At 39.7% G+C, this 22,414-nt stretch overlaps 1 protein-coding gene across 3 annotated transcripts; it reads left to right on the top strand.

Annotated features, from left to right (window-relative positions):
* Positions 1 to 444: 444 nt before the first annotated feature.
* On the top strand, positions 445 to 11,332 carry FAM76B (family with sequence similarity 76 member B). 3 transcript variants are annotated; one of them, XM_058825046.1, is made up of 10 exons: positions 445 to 619; positions 732 to 796; positions 1,279 to 1,333; positions 2,864 to 3,019; positions 3,876 to 4,072; positions 5,999 to 6,046; positions 6,246 to 6,326; positions 6,997 to 7,129; positions 9,774 to 9,875; positions 10,498 to 11,332. In XM_058825046.1, exons 1-10 carry the CDS (start codon positions 515 to 517, stop codon positions 10,585 to 10,587), a joined length of 1,032 nt encoding a protein of 343 aa, XP_058681029.1. In that variant the 5' UTR covers positions 445 to 514; the 3' UTR covers positions 10,588 to 11,332. The 3 variants fall into 3 exon arrangements, with proteins under 3 accessions (XP_058681029.1, XP_058681028.1, XP_058681030.1); XM_058825045.1 differs by having other exon boundaries at positions 6,994 to 7,129; XM_058825047.1 differs by lacking the exon at positions 6,246 to 6,326 and having other exon boundaries at positions 6,994 to 7,129.
* The last annotated feature ends 11,082 nt before the right edge of the window (positions 11,333 to 22,414 follow it).

Raw genomic sequence — 22,414 nt, 5'->3', positions numbered from 1 at the left:
GCCCCTGAAGCCAGCGGCGCAGGCGGGGGGCGGCGCGTGGGCACGCGCGGAGGGAGGAGGGCGGAAGAGGCCGGCCTTTGTCAGAGGGAGCCCCCGCGCCTCGGCCAATCGCAGCGCAGGGCCGCCGCCGCCGCCCGGCGCAGGGCAGGGCGCCCGCGGCGGGATTGGCGGCGGCGGGGCCGGCGGGGGCGGCGATTGGGCGGCGGCGTTCGAAGGCAGGTTTGGCGCGGGGCGGCGATTGGCTGCGCGGGCGCAGCGCGAGCCCGGGCCCGGGGCGGAGGGAGGGAAGGGCGGGGGGCGCGCGCGGGGTGACGCCGCTGCCGCCGACACAAGGGGGGCGCGGGCGGGCGGCGCGCGGGGCCCAGGGCGGTACCGGCGGCAGCGGCACCGGCACCGGGACGGCGGCGGCCCCGGCCCCGGCTCCTCCTCGGCGGCCCCGGCGGCCGCTCCGTCCCTCGCCCCGGCGGCACCTCCCCATTCCCCTCCCTCGGCCCGCCCGTGTCCGCCCCGCCGGATGGCGGCGGCGGGCGCGGCGGCCGCCCCGGCGCTTTATGCGTGCACCAAGTGCAACCAGCGGTACCCGTTCGAGGAGCTCTCGCAGGGCCAGCAGCTGTGCAAGGTGCGGCGGCGGCGGCGGGGCGGCCCCGGCCGGGGCTGTTGGCGGGGCGGCGGGCGGGGGCGGAGCGCGGGCCGGGGCCCGGCCGGGCAGTAACGCGGCGCTTCCCCCGCAGGAGTGCCGCATCGCCCACCCCATCGTGAAGTGCACCTACTGCCGCTCCGAGTTCCAGCAGGAGAGGTACGGAGAGCGCTGCTCGGGGCCCTGCGGCTGCGGGAGCTGGGCCTGGCCGCTCCGGGAGAGCGGGCTGAGGGGGATCTCAGCAATGCTTATAAATATCTCCGAGGCCGGTGCCAAGGGGATGGCGCCAGGCTTTTTTCGCTGGTGCCCAGTGACGGGACGGGGAGCCGTGGCCATAATCTAAACCAGGAGAAGTTTCACCTCCACATGAGGAAGAATTTACTTACACTGAGGGTACAGAGCACTGGAACAGGCTGCCCAGGGAGGTGATGGGGTCTCCCTCTCTGGAGACACTCAGCATTTGCCTGCACACGTTCCTGTGTCACCTGCTTTAGGTGGCTCTGCCTTGGCAGGGAGATTGGACCGGAGTTCCCTTCCAACCCAACTCTTCTCTGATTCTGTTTGCAAGTAATTGCATGGGGAAGAATATCAAAGTGCGTGTTCATCACCTAATTCAATGTTGTGCCATTTTATCTCTTTAGCAAAACCAACACAATATGCAAGAAATGTGCCCAAAACGTGAAGCAGTTTGGAACGGTGAGTAGTTACTTGGTTCTTTATGCTGAAGTTGAGCTTGTTTGTGCTTCAAACCAAAAACAAAGTTCTCTTGCAACTAATCCTCTTATTTTCTTTTGAGAAAAACAAACACAAAACCAGCCCACACTATAGATTGCCATCCAGAAAAGTGATGGAAAAGCCTGAGATCTCTTGATTTCCTCTGTGGGTTACCATTTCTTTTCCCAAATTGAAATCCCTTTGGGTTATATATAGCTTAACAGTTAAGAATAATTTCAATATAGCTATTTGTAACAAAGCAATGTTATTTCAGGCTGTGCATGGTAAGTTATTCCCTGCATATTCTCATAAGCACATGCTTCATGGCAGGAAGACCATTAGCTCTCATTCTTAATGAGTGGTAAATATGAAAATCTAGTAATACTGCATACTTCATATTATGTAAGTCTTAAAAAACGGATGTTAATCATGTTGGCCTAATAAGTAGAAAAGATTTTGAGTATTATCTGCATCCATGTTTCTTTGCATTTTCTCGTATTGAATTTTAGCTTCAGTTCTGTTGGAAAAATGGATTTTTCTATTGTGTGAATGCACACATTGTATCTGAGCTGCCCTGCAGATAGGGGTTTTGGGAGGTATCAAGATAATCTTGTTGTGAAACAAAGAAGCCATAACTTTCGGATACTTGACATAAGCCATATTAGTTGAAATTCAACTTATTTGAGAAACATAATAGCTGTTGGTATGTAGTCAGGCACTTTGTGAATGTGTATGTAAACTGAACAAAGAAATGCTTTCGAAAAGCTTAAAATGCAGCAAAATGAATTGCAGGACAGAGCCATCAGTGATTTTATCAGTGGTTCATCAAAAACCAGAACTGCACTGAAGATAATCAGCCACTTTTAACCTATGAAAACTGACATCAGTTTTCTTTTTCAGCACTCTATAAGTCTAGTTGAGTGTATGATATAAAAGTTGATAACCTGACCTGATAGTTCAGACCAAATAGACCTGAACTTGGCTTTTGTTTGGTGGTGGGGCTTTTTTGGTTTGTTTTAAGTTTCTTGCAGAATTGCAGGGATTAGGATACTAATCTTGGAACTGTAGGGTTATTGAATCCCTGAGCTGTGCAAAGGAGAGGGATGCCATGAGAAACTTCCAATCTAAAAAAAAAAAAATCACTTGGTTACTCTTCTTTCAAAGTTCTGTAAGTAATTTCTTAAGTAGTGTAGTAAAGCTGAGAGAAATTGTCAACATATTTTAAAAAATAAAAAGCAGTAAGTGTAGAGATTAGTAACCAGATAGATGTGTGTGTTTCTTTTATTGTGTTTGGGTTTTCATGGAAAGTCCAGGCTGGTTTTAACCCTTGAAGAAGCATCATTTTAGAGGAAAGGTTTGGCACTGAAGATAAAAATGGTAGGAAAAAGGTTCTTTAAGGTAGGGTATTTAAAGCCCTACTGGTTTTGAAGCATCATTGTGCAAATTGAAATACCTGTGTTCATTACTGCAAATACAAATGTATTGACTTCAGTTCAACTTTTTTTTTTTCAGCCCAAGCCTTGTCAGTATTGTAACATTATTGCAGCATTTATTGGCACAAAATGCCAGCGTTGCACCAACTCAGAGAAGAAGTATGGCCCGCCCCAGACCTGTGAGCAGTGCAAACAGCAATGTGCTTTTGATCGAAAAGAGGAGGGAAGAAGGAAGGTAGGCTTTGTTCCACATCTCTCATGGCTTTGTCTGACAATAGTGTTCCTCTTTCAGAAGAGAAAGATTAACAGGAATGTATCTGAAGTTCTCTAATACTGGATTAAAGTTGTTTATCTGTGCTTTATAATATTTGAATTATTTTTTGTAACTTGCAAATGTTATTTTAGCTATTGAGCTTACTTTTAATTAAATCACTCTTTGTAAAAATAGGCATTAGTGTTAGCAGACAGTTGTAGCTGGGGAACAGCAGTTAAGCAGCTCAACAGTTTCTTGTGTTTTGATATTTATTTTACTTTTATTTTCCTATCCATTGGATCTCGTGTATGTTCATAACTTGAATCTGTCACTTTACCTCTTCTTATTTGCCTGCCTTGCCTTTAAGTAGAGCACCAGAGAGGTAGACTGCTCTGAGCAGCCCTTTGTGTTCTGTTTTGTTAAATAGCTTTGGTGAGTGCCACTTTCTCATTCCAGGAGGTGCTGAGAAAATGACCTCAAAAGCCTCTTGACTGAACACAAGAATAATGCTGTTTTTACAGAAGAATTTACTTGTTACAAGTAGCACGTTGTAAAAAAGACTCGTCCTTTTTTAAAGTTATTGTTATTTCTGCAATGTACAGCAGGTCCAAAAATTGCTAGGACTCTTTGTAGCATAACTTTAAATGACAAGAGGAATAAGATTCACTTTACTAAAAGAAACTTGCATATATTGGAGATACAATAGTGATGTTTCATACCAAAGATGTCCATTTTTCCAAAGATAATGGATAAGAGAAATAAAATCTCCTTGCAAATATTGAGTACATCTCTCTAGTGCAATATACTTGGAAATAAAACCTGAATTATTTCTCAAAAGGTTGATGGAAAGTTGTTGTGTTGGCTCTGCACGCTGTCCTACAAGAGAGTGCTACAGAAGACAAAAGAACAGAGAAAGAGCCTGGGATCTTCACATTCTAACTCCTCATCCTCATCTCTTACTGAGAAAGACCAGCATCATTCAAAACACCACCACCATCACCACCATCATCATCGTCACAGCAGCAGTCATCATAAGTAAGTATTTCAAAAATTGAAATGGGTGTTGGTAGCTCTTCATCCTCTGTGTTCTGTTTGTACTGACATAGTAAGAAAAGCTATTTAAAACATGGTGTCAAAAGCAGTAGCAGAACATTGTTCTTCGTGGTCTTTCAAAATCCTTGGATTCTTAAAGTTTGAGTGAAGGTGGTTCATTAAAAAAAAGGAATTCTTGGTGATTGTCAACCTAGTTGATGTTAGAATCGGTAACAGGTCTAGGAAAAAGGCTCATGGAATAGCTACAGAAATGAGTTTCTTGAGGTCAAACTTGTATTTGGTTTCTATGCAGCAACTGCTGAGTGGTACCTGCATTTGCCAAAGTTGTGTATTAGCAGTGAGAATCCTCGTCCTGACTTGCTTCACCCTGACTTATTTGTGTACAAATAGTCAAAATGAAGAGGAGAAGCAGAAATGACAGTGTGGGATTGCCTTCAGTCTAGGACCAGTTTGTACCTCTTTGCCAGCTTTTATAACCAGGTCTTGCTGGAGAAGGCAGTTTGGGAGTTATGATACAGACATAGGGACATAAGACTGTCGGTTCAGTTACTGTCACCTTAATAATATTTCACAGAGTTTTATCCCATTTTCTGCAGCTTTTCTCAACACATCATCTCTTACCATGGCATAAACCAACCTTAATGTACATATCAAATTTATTTAGTCATAAACTCCAGAATTCATTTGGGATTTTGTGCTGCTATAATAGTAGTCATGATTCTTATTTTCAGTGATAGATTTGTGGCAGCATAACTTCAGAACTACTTACTTTTTGTGTTTGATAGTAAATACTGTGTCTGCAATGGTAATGACCTTGATCCCAGACACACAGACACTTTCCTTCTAAACTTCACCTTTCTAGTGCTTATAATTTTTCATCTTGTCTGAAACTTGCCTAAGTGTGACTTAGAGGCAAAATAAGATGAAATTATATTGGTAATGAGTAAAAGAGAAAGACCCATACTTTCACTTTAAAAAAGTGAAAATATTTGACATTTTAGGAATTGGAAGAAAAAATTTTTTCTCATCTATGCACTGAGTTATTGTACCGTTCCTGTTCTTTCAAATCTCTGATGAAAATTGAATTACAGCAAGTTAAATCTAATTTGATGCATTTGGCACAGGTACAGTAGGGATTAAATTAAAAAAATAAGCTCTTTACTACTGGGAAGAGCTTCTGATATACTCAAGACCTAGAGCAGTACTCATATCAATACAAATGACAATGCTCCTGGTTTCCCACCTTTTTTTTCTGTAGACTGCCATGGATCCATTGCTTCTGGTCCAATTAATATGACTCCTTTTCCCTGTCCATTTCAGTTTTTGTTAAGATCAGACAATAGAGACAATGAGGTAGAAATACAGATTCTTGGAGCTATTTCACTCAGTGCAATCTTCTTCATTCTACCATTGCTATATCAGTGTTCATTATTAGTTCCTTTTGAAATGATTGAAAGCAATTGGTTACAACTGAGGAGTTATTTTCAGGGATCCAAATTTAACTTTACTCTTATGGCACCAAATGAGCACCATTTCAGGCAGTGTTCATAATGGCAGTATGGGAATCCCAGGAGAGCTGCTTTAGACCAGCTGGCTGAGTGCAAGATTAGCAGGACAAACTTCACAAAAACTGGGAGGTATCAGCAAAAACGTTTGGCCATCAGTCTTCAAGTCTACCCCTTGTGACTTGTAATAGTGTAGATATTTAGCCAAGAAGTAATTTTATAGCTTCCTGACATACTAAAGAATGGTCAGGAACTCTAGTATCCAACTGAAAATTCATAAATGCTCACCATATTGGGAAAAAAGAAGTGGGGAGGGATTTTTCGCAAGTAGAGATACCATTCACATAAACTTACAAATAATGGCGTGTTTGATCAGTTACCAAGTACATTTCACATATTTCAGAATCAGCAATCTGAGTCCAGAACAAGATCAGGGACTATGGAAACAGAGGTAAATATGATATTATTTATTAATTTTCTTTTAATTTGTCTTGCAGTTTTCATTTAAAGAATTTCTTTTTTCTTGTATTTCTGGCTAGTCTCTAGCATTCCACTTAGGAGCATGAGTTAGTTTTTTTACATGTACCAAATGGTGATACTAGAGAGTTGCATAGTATGAGGCTTTAGGTTTACATTTTGTTTGATTTCAGCCATAAATCCTCTGCAGCTATTCAGAATGAAACTCCAAAGAAAAAACCCAAACTGGAATCCAAGCCATCAAATGGAGATAGGTAAAGTTACATTTTTGTAAAGCTGAGCCATTTTAACCAAAGAGAGCACCGATTTTTGGCCAGTTGCCTTTCTTTGTTTGTCTGAAGAATGAGGGATGTGAAACTTGTGTCCTGCCAGATGGATTATTGGGTGGCATCTGAGTGCTGTCAGTCAATTAAGTTACTGTATTAGCAGAAATAACTTTTCCTGCTTTTGCTGGGGGCAAAATTAAACAAAGCTTATGTACAAGGTAACAGTTATCAACCCAATGGTGTTCCCTCACATTGGGAAATTGTTCTATCAGTTAGATGCAGGGTAGAACCTGCTGCTTTAAGCTGACCCAGTACCTAGATAATGCTGTTGAACTTTAATGTGGGAGACTGAATCTTTATTCTGTCTCTGGCCAAATGGTCAGAATAATTAAAAGTTAAAAGTGGCTGCTTCAGTCAAAAGATATTTGTCCCCCTCAAAGCTAATACTGAATTATATTTCTGCAGGTGTATGTAATGTGTGCCATTAGTAAGGTAATTTGCCAGTTGCATCCATTTCTGTCAGGTACATACTTTTTTTGCATTAGTCCTTAAGGATGTTTATGGAATTATTAATTATCAAATTTATCAAAGTTTTTTAAAAGTGTTTTTCTTTTTTCTTTTGATGCTGTAAGTAACTATTGGTTTTCACTTTTAGTAGCTCTATAAATCAGTCTGCAGACAGTGGAGGAACTGACAACTTTGTCCTCATAAGTCAGCTGAAAGAAGAAGTAATGTCACTTAAACGTCTTCTGCAGCAAAGAGATCAGACTATTTTAGAGAAAGATAAAAAGGTAAAAATTACACCTGCTTAATCAGAACTTTATAATTTTGTTTTCTGATTTGTCGTCTCCTAAAAATGTCAGAACAATAAGATAAAACAACAGTCAGATACAACTGTTTTATACAGCAGCTAATCAGATCTTAACATCTAAAGGAAAACTTGTGCACTCTTGTATCATGAATATATTTTGTCTCCTAAGTCAAAGAAAATTCATCTTACCTCACTTCAGCCATGAAGAAGTTAGCCTGTTACTCAGGCTGCGTGCCACAGGTCATGGATAAAGTGCCAGACAGTTTGAGCATGTTTTACATGCTCTTAACTGAGTCATGGCAAAGAGTAGTAACCATTCTGAGTTTAGCATAGTTTTTATTTAGTTTTAAACTGAAGCAATGCTAGCCATAATAAGTTGATGTCCAAATTTCCATTAATGAAAATTAAGTGGTTTGTTTTTATAGGATTGGCAAGTATGTGTACTATGAGTTGTCAAGTTTTTGTGGGTAGTCAGAGACTAGAAGAAAAGCTTGGATTAAGTGCCTGTCAGTTAACAAAAGTTAAGTGAAATCGTCAGGCCCAAGTGGCTTCAGCAGAACTCTTACAGAAGATTCACCCTTCCAACAAACTAATGACTGGCAAGAAAAGAGCAATAACAACAAATGCACACTTTGATTTGCATTTGCTTTATTTCTCTGCCATCTGAATAACTAGATGCTTTTAGGACACTGTAGCAGTGGCTTTAGAATGTCTGTTTAGGATTGAGTAGGTTATGGAATTGTATTCCAAAGAAATTTATTATATTTTCAAGTAAAATTTGGATTATGAATGCATGGTGGCCTACCAGACATTGATGGTTAAGAAAGACTTGTTCATACTGAAAGGGAAATGCTTACACTTTTAAACCATAGTTCAGTATCTTCATTTCTACACATAGTTGTGTTTTCTAAAGGATGTTGATCCTATTTTCATTTATGTTACTGTTAAAATATATCTAGTGTTGGAAGTACTTGCTATTCCAAGCCTTTAAGTGTTTAATGTGAAAGAGATGAACAGTCTGTCATGGATTCTCTTTAGGTATTTTCTTCAAAGGACAGACATTAGGTCCTTATCTCTCTCTTAAATAGCTAGGAGAAGACCACGGGTTAGTAGGAAGTTCAGTTATCAGTTTTTATTTTCAATCTACTGGGCAAAGCTAACAAAAGTGGTAGGTAAAGAAATGTCACCTACTTCTGCATAACCACTGCAGTGACATGTTTTGTGCAGTTTCCATAGGGAGAGCATCTATTGAGTTTAATATCCCCACTGCTAAAACTATTTGACTTCAGGGTTTTTGAACTTAGTCTCCTTCAGGCACGAAGTCCTCACTTTCAGAGTGTCACTTACTTTTTCAGCTGCTGCAGGGGGGACAAAAGCTGAACACATTATGCAGTGTTTGCATTGCTGAAAAATTACAACAAATGAACATACTGCAGTTTTTTTTCGCTGTGAGATAGGAGACATGTACTGGGTGAAAAGCCTGAGCCATACCTGTGGGAGATTGCTGTTATGGGTGTGTCTCAAGATTTGTGAAGGGACAGCATTTGAACAGTTTTGAATGCTCCAAAAGTAAAACCTCTGAATTGTGTGGCAACAAAAACAGCTCAGTGCACCATCTTTACAGATAATACTTATTCATCACTTTCTGTTATGAGTCAAGGTATCAGCCACGTCATTATCAATGCTTATTGTGTGCAGTAGTAGCCTTGTTTGTCTTTCTGCACAAAACGGTAATGAGAAACCACAGCATTACTGTGGGGCCCTGAGACTTCATTATTAGGACAGAGCCACAGTTTGCTGAATGTTCACAGGTAGTTTGCTCACCTAGTTGCATATTTCACTGTGGTGCAGCACTACACTAGTTTTTTATATTTATCGTGAGATATGTGGGTTTGCACTGAATGCCCTGTAGGCTACACCAGCCGTACCTTGAGCAGCAGTGTGTGTTCAGGGAGTTATGTACCATCATAGCAACATACCTGCACTTGGCCTTTTATTGACTGTTCTTTTGAGCAATATCTGTTTCAGTGCATGTGATTTAACACATACTAAGGCTGGCAATTGCAGTCTTGGTAGTCACTTTAGGAGGATATGCTCTGGTTTGTTATGGCAGGCATCTTTGCTAGCAAAAAGGCTTCATTTCCTAATAAATCTGGAATGTATGCATTGTATATATTTTTCCTTCTGCTTAGGACAAAATGTAGCATAAAACAAAACAAAAACACCCTTTTTATTGTCTTTGTAGTAAAGATTTTTTGGGTGTTACCACACGTTATAACTGAGAAATGTTACTGAAGATTGTGGTAAGCATCTCACAGCTAAAAGAACAGTAAACTGTAAATCACCAGTCTTGTATTTGAAATTTTTTTTGTTGAGCTTTAGCCTATTTTATACAAAATTCTGAGCCAATAGTATGGTTCTATGACTACACTTGCTTTCTGCTTATAAAATAGGTATACAGATTTTTCAAACTGCTTCTCAAGTGCTGAACTGTCAATACTACAATAGTAAATAAGTACAGCATTTCCTGGGATTCCTGAGCCTTTGCTAAAGATTTCACATATTGACTAGAAGATGTGTCCTGTTGCAGTTCAGGGAATTTTCATAGGATCTGTGTTTTTCAGTTGACAGAATTGAAGGCAGATTTCCAGTACCAAGAGTCTAACTTGAGGACAAAGATGAACAGTATGGAGAAAGCTCACAAGGAAACTGTGGAACAGTTGCAGGTGCGTAATTGTTTATCAATGCTTGGGAAATACTTCAGATGGAATCATATATTTAGGCTGTTCAGTGTGTTCACTCCAATACAGTAGTACCAAATTCATGAATGGTCATTGCTATGCTTAACTTTGGATGCATTGTGCAGCAGTTCTGGAGTCAACAGTTTCCATATGAGTTAAACTCACTCTTTGAACTTAAAAAGGTAAAGCCTTACCTCATGTGCTTTCTCAAAGTTTATTTTTTGTGTCTGTTCTGTGACAATTTATCAGTTATCATTGGGCTATGGATCTGATTTAAGCACTCAGCATTAACACATTGGCAGCTAGGTGTCTCTTGTTAAAGTATAATTTATCAGGAGGAAAGCCTGAATTAGTTGCCTTACAAATCACAGACTGAGCAGACCATCAGCGCAATAGTGGATATACTAAATGTTGCAGTATAGGGAGTGTGATTACTTTCTCTGTTGAAGACAGAATATACATATCAAGAAACATATACACTTCTTTGAAAAGTGATCATTACCTTCTCTGAATGTTCCTAGCCTGTACATTTTCAGAATTTGTTCATAAATGCAAAGCACATGACACTACTATTTCAGTAACATACTTTTTTTAATCTGTGTTGCAGGCCAAAAACAGAGAACTGCTCAAACAGGTCGCAGCATTGTCCAAGGGTAAAAAGTTTGATAAAAGTGGGAGTATCCTTACATCTCCTTGAGGAACTGGTTCTTTGTGGGGTTTGCTACTCAATGTACATTTGAGTAATTCTGTGAAGCCCTTAAAATCCTGTGTAGTGGAAAAAATATTTTTGCACACCAGATTAGTTGGCATGTTTCCTACATGTTTTTATAATTAATATGCAGCATTTTTTAGTTACTGTTCAGATGAAATACTTCAACTGGCTTGAAGAATGTTTTTATTTTTTTGATATTGGAAACCTTTTGCCAGCAATAGTATTAAACAATTGCATAGAGAACATAGCAGTGCTCTCTCTGAAAGGACAACATGCAATAACAAACTAGGTGTACTTTTTACAAAGTAGCAACTGAGTCTTTTAAACTACAATGATGTCAGCCAAAAGTTCATGAATCTGCAGTGACACTGAACACTGGTTTCTGGCAACCGTTCTTTTACTTTGTATGAAAATATAAATTTGGAATGGAAATCATGGTGCTCTCAAGTGGAACTAAAAAGAGGCATATATGTATGTGTAAATACGACTGTAACGGTTATATTCTTTGTTATAACAAGTAATTAGTGTTTTACCTTCTTGTGATAGGGACTGACTGAAAGATTATCTATTGTACAGTAACAGAGGCAGTGTGGTCTTTGTAAGATTTACTGTAGACTTTTCTTGCAAGTGCCTTTCTCCAACTGTTTATTTATAGGAATGTTGGTATTTTGTACATAAGGTTTTTATGTTTTAAAAATCATGTTTAATAAATGTTTTATGTAAATATAAATGTGTGTACAGAGGAATCTGAAACAAAGATCAAAGTGGCTAGTGCAGTGCTCGAGGCAGCATTAAGAGCTGGCTAGCTGATTGATGGACAGTGAGTATTGGCTTTAGATAACCTTTGTAGCTTGTGTCTCCGAGGTGTAGAATTTTATTAGTGCTGCTTATGCCAAACACTTCCTGAACAAAAAATCCTTTTTTTTTTTTTTTGCCACACTGGAGTTTTGTGGTTTGTTTATACATTTTTCCCATTTGGCACAGCACTAATTTTAGTTCCATAGCAGACATTGTACTCCAATGTTACATCCTTAGCTAGTGATACACAGTCAAAGTTTTAATTGTGTTTATTTCCCATTGTCTGGTTTAATGTACTTGGTTGTAACTTATGGTGATTCTTCTTAATGAATTACAAGATTCACATCCCCCACTGAAGATGCACACTGAGAAAAGAGTAGCCAAAACTGAAATTAATTAAGGGAAGTCTTGAAATTAATTAAGGGAACGGATGTGGTGTCGTAGGGTGGGTTTTAATGTTTTGGGTGGATTTTCATTCTAAATTACATCAGTTTAAGGTTAGCTCTGCTCCTAATGGACATGAGTCATATTCAGAAATTTCTATTAAACAATAATTTAGTATACCCCAAGGTATCTGTTCAGGAAGGTAAGTTATGAATCAGCATAAAAGGAAGTAGACTTACATGGGTAAAGGTTTAAGTCACCTCTGGATACTGACTGGTAACAGGGTAGCTGTTGATATTTCAGCAAGCTTAATTGTGTAGAAACAGCTACTACACATTTTTAATTGAAGAACAAAAATCTATAGACCCTTGGCTTCACCCAGCTACTGATCTGTGAACACTTTCTCAATAGTTCAAATGAGCTCCAGCAGCAACAGACTACTGAAAAATATGAAAAATTTAATCTATCTTGTTTCATATAGTATATGTGTATTTTTATACCCTAAAATCAACTTTGTAAGTTTATGAAAACTCCTCTTAAAACATATTAAACTAGGGTAGAGAATGCTGCTATCTTTGGGGTTGTTATTAATTTTTTTAGTATACAAATTTATGACTTTTATTAATTCAGATTTAATATTTGGGTCAATTTTTCCATTTTGATGGTGACCCATACTCACTGAAATGAGTTTTAAAATACAGAAATGCATAGCAAAATTAAGTGTTTGAATTAAGATTACTTAATGATATCAGTTCAAGCTGCAGTCAGGACATTTTAAAGAAACAAGCAGAAGTTCTGTATTAGAGGTAATTGACTTCATAAATCCCAGTCAGAAGAATTTTTAGGTATTTCAGAGTGTTTAGTTCTAATTAAATACCTGTGGGTTTTCTTACATAATCTCATTTTTAACATTAATTTTTTAAAGTCCTTAATTAGCCAACTGAATCCCAGTCCTGAGAATCATGTTCTGGAGCAGTAGATGGTTGACATAATAAACTGATGTTCTTTAAACGTGGATCTGCGAGGAGATTGTTGTACTGTATTGTGCTTTTTAGCCTGTTTCCAGATGTTGATTAGCATTGACCAGTAATGGCCATTTTGGCTCAAGTTATTTATGTATTTTAAGCCTGTGAATATTGCAGCCCCCTTTTAGATAGTTTGTCCAAATCCACATTCTGCAGTGAAGCTGTTCAGCTGTCCACATGTGTAGATAATTGAAATCCTGTACTGGCACACATCTGACCGTTGACATTTTGTACCTTTTCTAAATCCAATGTTTCACAATAAAATCTTGTCAAAACATTCATCTGTCTTTTAAAAATTATTCAAAAACCCATATTTTGTGTTAATCTTTCATGCTACATTACTCACTAAAAGTCTGTAGTCAAAAAATGGGCAGAATTTAATATTTCAGTTTCTGTTAAGATTAGGCACCTTGGGCTGTCTACAGATTGTAACAAACTACAGCTACAGATTACTTTGTCTCATGAAAATATTTTTGTTTTCTACAACAGAATTATAATATATAGAAACATTTTCCTATCGAGAAGAAAAACATATGAAGTGACATTGATAATTTCTTTGTTTCCTTTCTTGTGTCTGCAGGAGTTAGGTGCCCACAGCAGCATCCTGCTGGCTGTCAGTCGCAGTGGCTCCTAGTGTTTAGAGCACTGGTGCTGCAGATTGTAAATCTCATTTTATATTTTTCTCAGCAATCAATCTTCGTCCTTCCCCTATCCAGAAGAATACTTCTCATTCAAGAGTTAAAGTTCAAAACAAAAACAAAGAAAAAATCCACCCACCCCCCCCCCCAAAAACCCAAAAAACCAAAACAACCAAAAAAACCAGGTCCAACAAGAGAGTAAGATTCTCTATCTGGTCAAGGCAATTACTGAGAGAATCTTTGAGTTCCAGAGCATCTCAAAACTGTTGATACTTTGTGTTAGGTATATTAATGATCTAATGCAGGATTGCTCTCAGACTCATTTTAATGCAAACTGGCAGCAGCAACTTTGAAGCCATTTATTTTTAAAGCTGAGAGCAAGTCAAAATTAGGTATGGTATACTTATTTTAGGTGTGGCTTTCATGTGACCCATGGAAAATGTGTGTAACCAGCCATGAAACCAATTGTCTCCTGAAGAGATATTTGCATCATTTGAAGCAAATTTCCTTAAAGAAGATTTAAACTGATACAACCTGTGTATGGGTATTCAGGCAGTTCTTTATGGTCTTCAGTACCTTCAAAAGTTCAGATCCACACTGATTTTTATGAAAACACTGATGTTTATGATTATAAACTATAGCTTTTGAAATGGAGTAACAGCTTTTCATGTCATTTTATTCATTCAAATGATTACTAAAATATTGGTACTACAATAGAATACACATTTTCTGATATATTATGTGCATTTGCTTTAGCTTTCCTAGTGGAAGAAGTACTGATACTGCTGAGGTACAGAAATTACCTCTGTTGAATCTCACAGAAGAAGTAGGGGGTATTGGACAGGGGGATGTTGAGGTGAATGGAGATGTTTGTGCTGCTCCTGGAGAAAGGAGGAGGGTAATAGAGATGTCAGGGCTTATGAGGAAGAGAGACCTCTGAGAAACCATGTTACTTGGTTATTGAATGTAGTGAATCACACAGCTGGGTTTTTTAAGAGATACATATTTTCTATATCTGTAAAATGCAGCGTTGCTTACGGGAGATTTTTGAGTTTGTTGGGGTTTGTTTTTAGCAATACTAGAGCCCAGGTTTTAGAAATGAATAGAACAAACTGCTTGATTAAATTGAGATACAAAGGTGTAACATCCACCTTTTAAGCAGTTAGTCATAACTGTGTAAGTAAAAAAAAACAGGTAAAACTACAACAGACCACTGCATACCATAACCCCCGCTGGGTAATGGTGCAAGTTTCACTATACAACTCCAAGTGACTATCTCTCTATTCTCACACATTAGACAGAAATTGTCCTTGAAGGTATGTCACTCAGAAGCACATGAATCATTGACATTTTCCCTTGCTTTAACCTAAACAGAAAACAAGTCTGGAGTTGTCTGTTTGCCTTTGGAAATGTTCATTGTAGTACACTGCCACTGTTCTAACTGACCCTGTTGCTCCTGCCAATTTCTCTTCAGTATATCTCCTGGTGGGTAAAGGTAATTTTGCATTTTGACTGAAGTAGTCAGTCATGTGCCATGGATGCTGATGTGCTAGGCAAGCCAGGGGACAGTAGATATTTGTTTGTGAAGTGTTCATTTTCCTTCTGTCTGCTAAGGGTTTCCGACTTTGGAGTACTTGGTAAGTACATTCATTTTTAAATGTCAGCTGTAAAACAGGCCTTCCAGCTTCTGCAGAATACTGAAGGCTAAAGTTAAACCCGCATCACCTTTGCAAACAAAAGGTCAGTACTGGAGGTGTAAGCAGAAGACTTCTTTTATAGGGTCTTCTTTTGACTGCAGGTGTGTGGACAAACAAAAATAGATTGGACTAACAAATAGGTGAGAGTTTAGACCCCCAGGCAATCTTACTACGGGTTGGGTCAGAGGAATGTGATGTATTCCTCCTATGGCTTCTGTGGGTATTAGAGTTTGCAAATTGATTTTTCCCAAATTGATTTTTACCTCCTGTTGTAACGCCTCTCCCACTTTTTCAGTACCTTAGAGCAACGTGTTTTGAACTGAGTGCTGAAAACTCATGTTTTCCCTTATTTGAATCAGCAGATAAATGTGTTTTGCTGTATTTCAGTAAAATGTGTAAGGCATTCACAATTTGTCCTTTATCAGATGCATCAACTCATGTCTTTAGTTTTATTTATAGAGGTTCCTTGGGAAACTTTTTACAACCTTCCAAAAAGGGGAAGAGCTGTAAAGCTGTATTATCTGGAATAACATAAACCGTTGCTGAAAGGCAAACAATTAATTCAAGCTGACTCCCCTGAAGCAGTCTAGTGGTGCTCATACAACCTATTGCAGTGTTTAGTTGCACTGCATGTTACAAAACACAACCAGGAACAGTAATTTCAATCATTCTTTCGAGATCTACAAGGATTTGCTTGCTGGTCACTTACCTGACAAAGTGCATCATTCAATGAAGTTACTATAGGCAAAAAGCCTTTGTCATACAATCATGGAGATTGAGTTGCAAAAGATTGTGGAGATCCAACCATTAACCCGGTCAAGTCCGCCACCAATCCAAGTCCCTAGGTACAAAATGTACACATTCTCTGAACACTTTCAGGGATGGTGATTCCACCATTTGCCTAGGTACCCTGTTTCAATTCTTGACAACCATTTCCATGAGGAAATGTTCCTTAATAACCAATATAAACCACCCCGGTGCAATTGAAAGCTATTTTCTTTTGTCCTATCACTTGTTATCTGGGAGAAGAGACTGACTCTCACCTCACTAAAACCTCCTTTAAGGCAGTTCTAGAGAGCAGTATTTCCCTGCTTGTCCTCCTTTTCTCCAGGCTGAACACCCCCAGCTCCCTCAGCCACTTCTCACCAGACTTGTGCTCCAGACCCTTCCCCAGCTCCGCTGCCCTTCTCTGGACAAGCTCCAGCCCCTCAATGTCCATCTTGCAGTGAGGGGCCCAGAACTGAGCACAGGATTGGAGCTGTGGCCTCAGCAGTGCTGGGTACGGGGGGACGGTCACTGCCCTGCTCCTGCTGGCCACACCTGGCTGAGCCAGGCCAGGATGGCATCGGCCTTCTTGGCCACCTGGGCACTGCTGGCTCATGTTCAGCTGCTGTTGTCCAGCACTTCCAGGCCTTTCCAGCTGTGACCCACGTGCAGGCCCTGGCACCTGGCCCTGTTGAACCTTTTATAATTAGCCTCAACCCATCAATCCAGTCTGTTCAGCTCCCTCTGCAAACTATTCTTGCCCTCCAGCAGATCAGCAATCACACTTGGTGTTGTCTGCAAGCTGGCTGAGGGCCCTCAATCCCTTTCCCCAAATCACTGATAAAGACATTCAACAGGAGTGGCCCAGTACTGATCCCTGGGGAGCCCCACTTGTGACCGGCTGCCAGCTGATGTAACTGTTTGTCACCACTCTCTGAACTTGGCCATCCAGCTGGTTTTTTATCCACTGAGCAGCACCTGTCCAAGCCATGAGCAACCAGCTTGTCCAGGAGAATGCCATGGGAAATGGTGTCAAAGGCTTTACTAAAGTCCAGACAGACAATATCCACAGCCTTTCCTTTATCTGCTAAGTGGGTCAGCATATAAGGAGACCAGGTTGGTCAAGCAGGACCTGCCTTTCCTAAATCCATGCTTGTTGGGCCTTGTCCCCTGGTTTTCCTGCATATGCCATTCGATGCACACACAGTGATCTGCTCCATGGCCTTCCCCATCCCTGAGGTAGGTTTCATGATCACTGTACACAAGATCATGTGCACAGGGCCTCCAACTATCTTATAACATCTGCAAAAAGTGGAGCGAGCACTTGATACCTCTTCTTACTGGAATGGCATGGTGCTATTTTGCATAGAAAACAAATTGCCTTGCAACATGCATTTGAAAATTATTTCTTCATTCTTTCATTAAAGATACTTCAGTCTTTTTCCAGTCATAAATATGCTCCAGTTTTTAAGCTGGGATTGGTAGACTGGGTTTTTTTTTTTTCTTTTAGTTGGCTCTAAAGGTAGTGATATGTGAAGATTTTTTTAAAGCAAGCACACTGTTGGATCATGTTTATCAAAACTGATGGAATGCATCTCTCCCCTTCCTGATGTTAAATATATTAAGGGAAAATAGAGCTAAATAGGATGGCTGCCTACCTAAGATTAGCCACTAGATGCTGCTTAAACCCCACAGTGTATGGTTCTGCTTTCTGTGCAGCAGCCAGCGCCGACAGTGGGTAGCTGTTCCTGTTCAACACTGAGGCTAAAATGAGAATATCCTAAATGCTGAAATATAGTACTTTGGAATGCTTTTTCTATATGAGGATGACTGTGCAGTGGAACAAGTTCCCTAGCTGGTGGTAAAGTCTCCATCCATGGGGATTCTCAAAAGCTACCCAGTCACAATCCTGGGCAACTGGCTCCAGGTGGCCTTGCTTGAGCAACAGGGTTGAACCAGATGACCTCCAGAAGATACTCCCAACCTCAACTGTCCTGTAATTCTAAAACTTAAACAGGTTTCCTTCATGTATTAGAATACAGTATTTTATAATGAAAAAAATTAGGTAAGCAACATTTTGATGTGTTCAGTTTTTCCCTCACAGGGTTCAGTTCATTTGAATAGACCAGAAAAAAACCCTAACAATTTTTTGTAATAGCCATTCACCTGCTAGGCAGAGTGCTGCACTAGGGAAACATACCAAATTATATGTATGATTGTTACATAATCATCAAGATAGTTTGCTGAGCTTGGAAAAGAAATAGCTTTGCATGAAGAAGCATTTCTAAATGTTATTTTTGGTAGCAAATTTCAAGTAAACAGAGCAAGGAGAAGTAACTTCCCATCTATTTCTTTCCTGTTAATCTGTTGCCAACATGATATAATTCTTATACTATGCAAAGTCAGAAACAAGTCTGTTGGAAAATAGTAAAGTTCCCAAGAGTACTTATCTTGCTGCCCAGATATCTAAAGCCCTTTTGCTTTGCTTTACTTTTTGTTAAGAGACAGCATTCTAAGTAAGTTTGATGTGGAGCATGTAGGACCTCAGGAGTATGTGCAGTGCTGCTTTCCCTTTATCCAGAGATACCTCTTACCTTCTGTCAGGTGCCCATGGCTGAAGTACAGTTGTAGATCACTTTCAGTCTGAATCACCTCTTGTCAGCCAAATCCCAAGTGCTGTTCTTCTCAAACAACTTCTGCTTTATTAAATCTGGGTTTGGATGTGTATCAAAATCCTAAATCAAGAGTCAGAAAAGCAGCATTTTGGAACTCTTGGGGTTTTTATTTTATCTTTGCACACATTTATATTATTATATATTTTGAGTTATTAATTCATTTGAAAAAGCAAACTCACAGTACAGAGTAGCTCTTCACATATTTCCTTGTGTCAGGAGAATAGCCCTTCACTTGAAAAGGAATGTAGCTTTCTTTTTGACTTGCTATCATGAGGACACTTGCATTTTCCTGAAAAGTATCCTTGCAACAACTCACTCAATATTGCTCCTGAGGCATACAGAAACCATAGCAAAAATCAGATACCATCTTAATCCGTTCATAATTCTGTCATAGATAACATTTTAAGTTGAGTAAACTAGGTGATAGTGTCGGAAAAAAATACATAAGCTATTGAGATAATTTTAAAAAGCAGTAAATATGAATTTTATAGTGATTCAGAATGCACTCATGAGCTTGATTCTACTGTCAAGATTGCTATCAGGCTGATAAACATGCTTGATCTTATAAAGACAAAAAATGAGTATGCTTTAGAAAACAGAACAAAAACAAGCTTTTCATTCTTCAACTATAGTTAGGAACACAGATATTGATATATTATTTACTAAAATAGAATCGAGCTTATAAAAACAGTAATTTATGTAGTCTAAAAATATCTCTGCTTCTTCAGTAGAACATGAAAGATTTTTTTTGGTAGTTGACAGAAAATCATTTCCTGAGAGATAAGTTTTCTCTTTAAACCCATTGGAAGTTTCCTCTAGCCTAACTTCAGTTTCTTAAATCTCACTAGAGTTGTAACTGTAGTTGCATTTTCTGGCCAAAAAGTCCATAAATCAATCTGTTTTTCTCAATTTCTGTGATGCTTTTTCTTCATTAATACATTCATTGGCTTAGGATTTAAAGACTGTGACTCTGCCCTCAAGGATCAGTGTATTCAAAGATTCTCCTAGTACTTTTATTCAATTACACCACTTTGTTGCTAATTAGCACCATTGACTTTTCCTCTTCGCAGTAAGACTTGTTCTTCCAGGAGTCAATAAATTAGTCACTGTACATCTGAGGTGGGGGGGAAGGGCCATCAGCTCCTTGAAGTAAAATACATTTCCAGCTGTTTTTCTAGTGCTGTTTTTTGCCAGCAGTAAAGATGCCCAGTTTTTGGGTGCTGGCAGCAGTGAAAGCGCTGTTCCGGCCCACCCTGGAGTGACTCTGTTCTCCAGTTCTCTGTTCTCCAGTTCATCCCACGCCCTGGGATGGCTGAGGTCCAGCCCATGTCCATCTGCAGCCATTCTCCAGGAGGCTGGCAGAGGTTGTTCCCATCGAGCCACCACACGTTACCTCTCAGTGGAGCACAGGTCTTTGTGACTGGCAGCACTGCACAGCCCGGGAGGCTTCAGCACTCCCTGCTGCAGCAAGGGCTCTGTTTGCTTAGACCCAGAATTGCTGGGTGCTCATCCTGCCGGGGGTTCCCTCTCTCAGTCCCTTTGAAGGGCTGTTAGAAGGTGTGCTGCCAGCCCCACTAAAACCATCACTGATGGCCACTCAGAAGATGGAAGCCTTGAGAGGGGAAATCTATGAGGCAATGAAGATCGTGGGCCCCTGAGGAGTAGACCTCAACTTGCTCAGAGTGCAGCTTTGTTAGCTTGCTTAAGATCAAGCTGAGATGTTTTCAATGACCAGTTCCACCAGAATGAACATCTCTGGCACTTGGGGCCATTCACACTGCCCACCAGGGGGACAGTCAGTCTGTGCTTCCCATCAAGTCACCAGAGAGCAATTTACAGTAAAAAAAAGTGTTTTCATTTTTGTCCTCTGGATGAGCCTATTTCACATCATTGTATATGGGTCTTACTCCCTAACAGAGGAAGTGTGAATGCTCTTTGAGTAACTTTTCCTAAAAAGGCCTCTGTTTGACTTAGTTCTTAGGGTTTTGTTGCACATGCAAATTCTGGCCAGAGTATGCTAATGTATATTGTCTCCTACATCCAAGTGGGAAATGCTTGCTTCTTTTCATTTTCCCAGACTTTCAAGATGCAATTGCACTGATTGATGCAATTTTGAGTCTTATAGGCAGAATTCTATGCCCTGCTGACCCTACAAGAATGTTGCTAAATAGACCTTAGAGAGGAAAATAAAGCAAGAAGTGAGTAGCTCTAATTTATATAAATTATATATATAATTTATATAAAACATAATTATGTAGGATACATCATAATATTATACAATACAATGTATTGTATAATACATAATGTATCGTATAATATTTTTTATTTAGAATATAAATATATTTTCATATCTCTATAAAATGCCTTGTTATTTGTCTTTTCTCTTGCCTAGTGCAAAGCTGATGGGATCGGTAGCGTGGGTCCTATTCATACCTTCTATCCTTTTTAGGATATCCTTTTTAGGACTTATTTTCTCTTAAAAGCAGGGCGTCTCTTTGCATTCAGCCCACCTTGGATCACTTGGTAGACATCAGTAGGATTGTTCTTTGGTTTGAAACATAAATGGGTGGACTAGGGAGTGGTTTGTGGTTTGGTTTTGAAGTTGTTGTTTTGGGTTTATTTTGTAAATACCTCTTTTCCAAATACAAACCTGTCATCCAATGCCAAGTCTCCATTCCTTTGTGTGGGTGGGAAGGGACTGCAACTTGTTTATTGCCCTGACCTCTGCAACAAACCTCACATTTATGACAGTTCCCACTCAGCACTTCCAAAGCAATCCCTTGATAATCTTCCCCAGGACACCTCCACCTTCTGTTAGGGTGAAAATTGGCAAATACTGTGAGGGCTGATATCTCAATGCACCAGCAACTGCTTAGGTAAAGTGGCAGTACACATGTGTAGTTTACCTAAGAGAATGAACACTCCTCAAATTAACATTTTACAATCTCAGCACTGTAGTATGGTAAAAAATCCATAAGGCAACCCCAAAATGGAGGAGAGAATGCAGACTAACCACTGGCACATGTAGTAAAGAGATATAATTTCCTAAGTGCTCTAAGCATGGCTGTGTCACAGTTAATTCATACCTTTGTTTTTAATGGGGCTTTTAGTGGATGCATCACACTGTTGCCCACTTGGTCTATTCTCCTTACCTCTCCATACTTTCCATGATTGCATTAACTTGTTTTCAGTCTAAGAAGCAGAAGTGAGCAACTTTTTGTTGCTGGTCTGCAGCTGCTGAGTGTGATGCTGTGGCCCTAAATAACACAAATTCAGAATCAGGGTATTAGCTAGTAGCCAAGCTTGGTGCTTTGGAGCATTTCTGCTTTCTGCTCTGCGATACAAAACATCATATGTGTTCTGCAGTAGTAGCATATTTCCAGCCATCTGTAATTGCCTCCTACTTGCATATGCTTAGTCACTGCATACAAACACACACCTTCTGCTGAACTTTGGTAAAACTCATTATGTTTTTAGCCATATGGTATTCTACAAAGGCTCTTTTTGACAATACTAGAACCCAGTGATCCTAAATTAACCCCAAGGAGGCCAGGGGAGATAATTTAAACAAACCATTGTTGTAAGTATTTACTTTCTCGTGTGATCCAGTGACATTTTGACAGAACTTTTGTTGTCATCACTTTTGCTAAGTAAATGGAAACATATTAGTATGAAAAACAAATAACAAATTTATTACTGTTAGAGCTGAAATAACATCACAGGAATACTCTAAACCAACACAATTTAATAACTCTTTTATTCCCCAGTGTTTTTAATATGTCTTAAATGACCCTTCATGCTTGGTAAGTTAATACTTATCAAAATCGAGG

This window comes from Ammospiza caudacuta, chromosome 2 (assembly GCF_027887145.1).
Source record: "Ammospiza caudacuta isolate bAmmCau1 chromosome 2, bAmmCau1.pri, whole genome shotgun sequence".
Lineage (NCBI taxonomy): Eukaryota > Metazoa > Chordata > Aves > Passeriformes > Passerellidae > Ammospiza > Ammospiza caudacuta.
This window is presented reverse-complemented; position numbering and strand designations above follow the sequence as displayed.

Coding starts and splice junctions, on each gene's coding strand:
- FAM76B (XM_058825045.1), top strand. CDS start 515: ATGGCGGCGGCGGGCGCGGCGGCCGCCCCGGCGCTTTATGCGTGCACC. Junction 6,327..6,993: donor AAGCCATCAAATGGAGATAG/GTAAAGTTACAT, acceptor TTTCACTTTTAG/TAGCTCTATAAATCAGTCTG. Junction 9,876..10,497: donor AAACTGTGGAACAGTTGCAG/GTGCGTAATTGT, acceptor TCTGTGTTGCAG/GCCAAAAACAGAGAACTGCT.